General features: G+C 38.7%; 1 protein-coding gene across 1 annotated transcript in view; it reads left to right on the top strand.

The window, feature by feature from the left end:
* The first annotated feature begins 1,036 nt into the window (after positions 1-1,036).
* LOC143292222 (solute carrier family 15 member 2-like) overlaps positions 1,037-7,450 on the top strand; it is a 32,187-nt gene continuing 25,773 nt past the window's right edge. Inside the window, exons 1-4 of the mRNA XM_076602409.1 lie at positions 1,037-1,045; positions 2,304-2,397; positions 5,554-5,695; positions 7,021-7,098. Of these exons, the coding sequence (XP_076458524.1) occupies positions 1,037-1,045; positions 2,304-2,397; positions 5,554-5,695; positions 7,021-7,098 (323 nt within the window). The remainder of the gene's footprint in view (positions 1,046-2,303; positions 2,398-5,553; positions 5,696-7,020; positions 7,099-7,450) is intronic.

The raw sequence follows: 7,450 nt of genomic DNA, 5'->3' as shown, positions 1-7,450 counted from the left end.
CCCTCTAGAGGTACTACCCCTCCCGTGCACCCCCTAACCCCCCAGAGCAGGCTATAGCACTATTGACCACATATTTACTCTTTATGCCATTGTACAAAACTTTTTGCAAAAGAACTCTAAACTTTATGTAGCCCTTGTTGATTTTAGAAAGGCTTTCGACTCCTGAATAGGAATGCTTTGTGGGCGGTTTTGAGGAAGTATGGGGTGATTGGCAAAATGTATAGGGCTTTGAGAAGTATTTATGACATTGTGTTATCTTGTGTGCGTGATAAATGTTGAGTAAAGCAGGGTTGCATGCTTAGCCCCCTGCTATTTTCCTTCTTCATCAGTGAGTTAACCGTTGAATTATCCCGAACTGGTAAACATGGTATAGAATTAATTCCCGGTGCAGTTGAAATATTTCTGTTACTATTCGCTGATGATGTAATATTGCTATCTGATACGGTTATTGGTCTCCAGAATCAACTAGATAGTCTTAGACGAGAAGCTGACCGATTGCAATTGATTGTCAATCTTGAAAAAACGAATGTCATGGTATTTAGAAAAGGGGGTCATTTAGCAATTAGAGAAAGATGGTTTTACGGAAATGAAGAACTAAAGGTTACAAATTCGTATGAGTAATTGGGAATGGTTTTCACAACAAAATTAAGTATTGGTATAGCTTTGTCAGAAGTTTGTAGAAAAGGGAAAAGGGGGCTCATGGAAATACAGAAATCTCTTAAAAAACTTAAGACTATGGACATAAATCTGATTTGGAAAATGTTTGATACACAGATAGAACCACTCTTAACTTATGCAGCTGAAATATGGGGGTTACACGAAGATTGTAAGCAGATTGAAAAAGTGCATACTTTTGCAATAAAAAGATTCCTTTGTGTTCCTTTGCATACATCTAATAAATTAGTCTATGGGGAAACGGGAAGATATCCGTTATATATCAGAACGTATATAAAATGCATTAAATACTGGTTAAAACTCACTGCTTTACCAAAGTCGCGACTGTGTAGGTAGGCCTATGAAATGCTCCTATCAAAACATGAATCTGGTCAGTTTAATTGGGTATCGAGCATTCATAAATTATTGAGTGAGAATGGGTTTGGTATAGTTTGGTTGAGTCAAGGGGTTGGATATGAGCATGGTTTCATAAGTGAATTTAAAGACAGGCTTATTTCATGCTATAAGCAAAACTGGCATTCACACTTAGAAGCTAACGATAAATACAGATGGTTTTATACCTTTACAAGCGTCTTTCAGGCAGAAAAATATTTATCATGTGTAACAAATAAATGGCATAGAGATAGCCTCGTCAGGTTTAAACTGTGAGTGAGTGGACGAAAAAACCTTCAAACATTGGTTTTCCAGCGAAGAAGATGCGAATAATGTGTGTCCGTCGTGCGCGAGTGCGATGGAAGATGAAATTCACTTTCTCTTTCATTGTACCGCATACGACGATAAACGAAAAAACTGTAGTATGATAAATTCTTTCTTTGGTAATCCGAGTCACAATCATGTTGCGAGTATTATTTCGAATGATAATGAAAACTCTTTGAAAGCTGTAGCTAGATTCATAGCAGAAGCAATGCTTGTGAGAAAAAAAGATAATGGAATAAAATGACAGCTAATCCAGTGATGATCTACATTTAACCGTACGTTTCATGTATGTATCTGTACGCATGTGAGTGCGTGCATTATTTAGTATGTATTTTGCGTGCGCGCGTGTGTGTGTGTGTGGGGGGGGGGTGAGGGGGGGTGATGTTAGAACCATTCAAGAGGTGCAACAATATGCTTAATGTGATATCCCCCTTGTCCTGAGGGCTGTATTGCTATGTGGACAATAAATGACTTTTTCACGTTCTCTCTCTCTCTCTCTCTCTCTCTCTCTCTCTCTCTCTCTCTCTCTCTCTCTTTGTGTGTGTTTAATTTTCATTTTTGAGGTTGACTCATTCTGATAGCCTCGATTTGTCTCGGATTTTCTAATCTATGTCCACCTGTCTTTGTGTCTTCCTTTTATCTGTCTGCGTCTGTCAGGGATGCATGTTTGACCTATTCTCCCGTTTTGTTTTCAATTCAGTTAATTTTCCTTCATGTTTAATTCTTTTGTTCAATGTCTCTCTCTCTCTCTCTCTCTCTCTCTCTCTCTCTCTCTCTCTCTGTACATTCCTTCTTTTGCTTTCCTTCCTTTTGATTCTCGTTGTGTTGTGGTTGCCTTTTGTATAATTCTTGTCGTGACTTTTTTTATGTTAAATGCAAAGAAAAGAAAGAACGAATAAGTGCTAAAATCAGTGCCTTCTTCTTTCCTTCAGAGCTTGTTCTCCAACCATCCAGACTATCCTTCCAGCATCTACTTCATCCTGGGGTCGGAGTTCTGTGAGAGGTTCACCTACTTCGGCTTGAGAAGTGAGTCGTCGGGCAATATTGCAGGCCCATTCAGCCGAATCTGTATCAGTATCAGTAGCTCAAGGAGGCGTCACTGCGTTCGGTCAAACCCATATACGCTACACCACATCTGCCAAGCAGATGCCTGACCAGCAGCGTAACCAAACGCGCTTAGTCAGGCCTTGAGAAAAAAAAAAAAACAAAGTAAAATAACCACACACAAAAAAATAATAAATAAATAAATAAAATAAGTAAATAAAAATAATAGATAAATACATAAAACTACTACTACTAATAATAATAATATTTATAAGGCGCAAAATCTGTGCATTAATATATTGATATATTCCTCGTCCAGCGCGTATGCGAGGACCAGGCATCTGCTCCTTTTTTTCTTTTTTCTTTTTTAAAGCAGAGGTTGTAAAGCGAAAATGGATCAGTCTGCGCCTTTTGACATTTTGAAACTGAAACTGCTCAGTCAGTCAGTCAATAACTCTCTCTCTCTCTCTCTGTGAGTGTGTCTCGCTGTCTCTCTCTCTCTCTCTCTGTCCCTCTCATCCTGTCTTCCTCTCTCGGTCTCTGTCTGTCTCTCTGTCTGTCTGCCTCTCTTTCTCTCACTCTTGCTGTCGCTCTCTGTTCAGTCTGCCAACAGGGGAGTTTACTAACGCTTGGAACAGAACCGCTGCTTGAATGAAAAGGGTGTTTGGAAAAAGGAAAGAAACAGTTTAACGAATAGTTTTATGTAGAATATACTAGACAGATGAGAAAACAGATCAAGCGCTCCATAAGAGGTTCCAAAGACGTAAGACGGAAATCGATAGGAAACAACAAAAACAAAATTGCACGAACAAAAGAAAAGTGTTTGTTTAGCTAAAGAAAAAACTACTATCAGAAGAAGAAGGATCACAAACGCTATGAGATAATGTTCATGACCCAACGATCGTCTGGTCAGTGATAAGATCAGTTTATTGGAAAGTGGTGATTTATAATGACATCAGCTCTCAAGAGTGGCATGATCACATTTTTGAAAATATTCTAATGTAGCTCTGAATAAGGAGTGATGTTTGAAGTGAACATGGGCGAACAACCTCTGTTCAGTGACTCAGTAACTGAGCAGGAAATTATTACAATCATAAGTATTGAAAAAAAAACCCAAATAACTTTACAAACTAGTATTAGTAAAGGTGCTGGTCCAGATTATAATTGTTGCTAGTGAATTATTTCAGTTTAAAAAATGCAAAGATGTGTACACGTACATATCAAAGTCAGAGTCTTTTTTTTTTAAATTTCAAGATGGTGATTGTATAACCAACACCTGATTTTTGACTCACTTGTGTAAACAAAGTGAGTCTATGTTTTAACCCGGTGTTCGGTTGTCTGTGTCTGTGTGTCCGTGGTAAACTTTAACATTGACATTTTCTCTGCAAATATTTTGTCAGTTGACACCAAATTAGGCATAAAAATAGGAAAAACTCAGTTCTTTCCAGTCATCTTGTTTAAAACAGTATTGCACCTCTGGGATGGGCACACACAAAAAATAAAAAATAAAAAAAGAAGCCAAATTGTATGCAGACTGCATTTACTGTTATATTTATATTTTTTGTATTCTCTAAACTTTGATCTGGTATTCTGACACAACAACAAGAGCAGTCATTATTATCATTTTTTGTTCAAACAGGAACTTCTTTTGCTAAGCATGGCAGTTTTATTTATTTTGCAAACGTTTTGGTGCAGATAGTAAAAAAATGGAAACTAGCATTTAATAAATGCTAGGGGACTTAATTTGCTTTAAACTGATCTTTCTCATCTTAAACATTACATTTTGAAATTATACTCAATACATAAAAAGCGTGTGTGTTTTACTCTCAGTGTACAGGGCTTTCACTATGTTCATTCGCCAAAGTGTTCTTTTTCGGAAAATACTAAAATCAATACGACGAGTGGACTTTACAGATCTATTGGCAAAGCCCTGAAGGTCATGGGCAAAAATCAGTTGCGTACACATATTTATACACATTCAAAGCGCGTGCTCATATTCTTCGCGAACGCGAACGACGCCATTTTGTTTCAAGTTGTTGACCTGCCTGTTCAATCCTATATTCAGTGGACAATACACGATAACGTGATGGAAAGTTGGAGAAGGAGACCGTTAAATATTTATTCAGAGAAAGATTTGTGAACGCCTCATCGCTTACTGGATTATGCTCCAAACTGCCATAAAAATATCCACAGAATCAGTCGGAATTCACAGTTAAAAATTGTAAACCATGCGAGTTAATATCCTTGAATTGATCACGATGAAACGAAAAAATTTCCAGTCTTGACTTTTCTCAAAATGAAGTCCTTTTCACTTCATACGACGTTTAGAAGTACTTGTACTTGGCTCTACATGTTATTAGTTTAACAAAATACTAAATTTTCATATCAACTTTAAAACTATAAAACTAGAATGAACATAAAAGAGAAATTGAATCGACTGTGTTGTACTACATTCCCGGCGGGTGTAACTAAACTTGTACATCTATCTAGATCTAGAGAAAACGGCTAAATGTTGCAGTGTGATTGCGGCGATAGCCACGTCTCCTTTACCGAGGACTTAAAAAGAATTTTTTATTGCCCTTAAAGATTTTTTGAATGCCCAAGATACACCTGAATAATATGATTTAAACAGCGTTCTCACTGCGAATACCGCAATTGATTTATCGCCCTTTAAAAAAGTATGTTCAAATATTAAATTTTAGAACGTCAGTTAAGGAGCCACGGTAGTGTAATGGGTAAGACAGTTTCTTCTCACCCGAACACGCGGGGTTCGAATCTGATTAGGACTTTTTTTCTCTTTTTTTTTTTTACTCGAAGCTTTATAATAACAAATACAGAACACATTTTAACGATTAGATTTTTTTTTTTTAAGTGTATCACAAGTTTTTAAATGCGCGAGTGTGTGTGTGGGTGTGTGCGCTAACGTCCGTGTGTGTGTGTGTGTGCGTGCTTGAGTGTGTGCATATGTGTGTGTGTGTCCGAGTCCGTGGCGGTGTGTGTGTCCGTGGCGGTGTGCGTGTGTGTGTGTGTACACTAACGTGTGTGTGTGTCACTAGCGGAGTCTGTGTCTGTCTGTGTACGCGTACACACATGCCCACGCTTGCGTGTGTGCGTTATGTGTCTGTGCGCTTTGCACAGCTATCCTGGTGCTGTACCTGACCAACTGGCTGAGGCTGTCCAGGAACGAGGCCACAGCCGTGTACCATCTCTTCAGTTGTGTGGCCTACTTCTCCCCCATTATTGGTGCCATCATGGCCGACTCCTACGTTGGAAGATACAAGTGAGAGTCTTTGATGATTGACAGTCTCTTTTTTCCTTTTCACACTTAGCTTTTATTTTAGGAGCAGAATTGTTAGCAGTGAAAATGAGAAATAAGGACCAAGATTGCCTTTTCTACACAAAACAGTGAACTAAAACACTAAAAACGAAACAACACTTTTTCATGGAAAACTGCGACGGTGTGTACAAGGCAGTGAATATGACAATGACTTTTCACGTTTTTTCTGGCCTGTAACTAGATGACCAAAAAACAAAAGCAGTGAAGAAAGGGTACAGTCTCTCTGTCTAATGGCTCCAGTTGTCGATCCCATTTGTCTCTCCCTACTTGTCGATACGTCGATTGATTCGGGCATTGTCATGCGATTACTTTTCCTTTTCCCCAACAACATACATATACATCACACTACACTACACTACACTACACTACACTACACTACACTACACTACACTACACACACACACACACACACACACACACACACACACTCACTCACTCACTCACTCACTCATTCACTTATTATTATTCACAGGTTGTCCGAAATCCTGGAATTTAGAGATGACTTTATGACTTTCTTCTTGTCCTGACCCATTCATTGTATTTGTATTGTGACATTTTTCAAATGTGATATTGTTTAAACTAAATGTCTATGGTTGTCTTGGGCTCAACGCTCGGCTTTATATCGGAGACTGATATAAGATCACAGTTGGACCAACAGCAAATTGAGAGCTGTATGATCAATGGTTTTTCCACTGCGATTGGAATTCATTTAATGCGAAGGTTTTTTTTGAAGGGCTTTGTCTCTCAAAATAGGAGGCAAGACTGCACAGTTGGGCCAACAGCAAAGTGAGAGCTGAATGATCGTTGGTTTTCTCAACTGCGATTGAAATTCATGTACATTTAAGTCTTTCGTTTTTTTTTCCATTTTCTTAATTTTGATTTTGATTTTTTTTTTTAAGGACAATGACTCCTTAGAATCAGGAGGGCAAGATTGCACTGGCTCTTTGTGCTGCAGCCTTGAGGGCTACTTAACTTTTGGGGACCACTCGGCCATCGCCGACTGTCCTACAGCTAAGACCTGTTGGCCTGTAGAGCGTGGGTAAAACTTGGGCGGGGCACTCCAGATACGATCGCATTATAGCACAGATAGTCGGGACAGCAGCTGTCTCCTCCGCAGCAATCTGGAGAGAGGAATGCTTGCTGTTCGTTCTTGGGATTTTCCTTGTTTCTGGTGGTCATAGTCGGACATGACTTGACGTTAATTCGTCATAACTATGTGGTTGTGTGTGTGTGTGTGTGTGTGTGTGTGTGTGTGTAAATGTGGGCAGGACCATCCTGTACATTGGGACCATCTACGCCATAGGCTGCATCATTCTCTCCGTCACTTCCTTTCCTCCCCCTGAATTGTGAGTATGCCCTTAGTTGTTTCTTTCTTTCTGCCTTTCTTTCTTTCTTTCTTTCTTTCATTTCTTCATTCATTCATTCATTCGATTTCATGAATTGATGTCAAGTTTAGAATATGTATAGAAGTGTTAACATGCATTGTAACATTGGGAGGGGAAAAGGAACCTAAAAAAAAAGAGAGAATAAAGAAAATTGACACAGACAGACAGACAGACAAAGACATACAAAGAGCATCAATAGAAACAAAACAGCAATTACATTGGTGAAATTTGCATCACAATGTACAGTATTTGAATTACGTACGATATTCAAAGACTTACGCCAATTAAGTTTTAGTTTCCGATACATGAAGTT

This window comes from Babylonia areolata, chromosome 18, assembly GCF_041734735.1.
Source record: "Babylonia areolata isolate BAREFJ2019XMU chromosome 18, ASM4173473v1, whole genome shotgun sequence".
In the NCBI taxonomy this organism is placed as follows: domain Eukaryota; kingdom Metazoa; phylum Mollusca; class Gastropoda; order Neogastropoda; family Buccinidae; genus Babylonia; species Babylonia areolata.
Note: the sequence above shows the minus strand (reverse complement) of the source record. Positions and strands in the feature narration are given on the sequence as shown.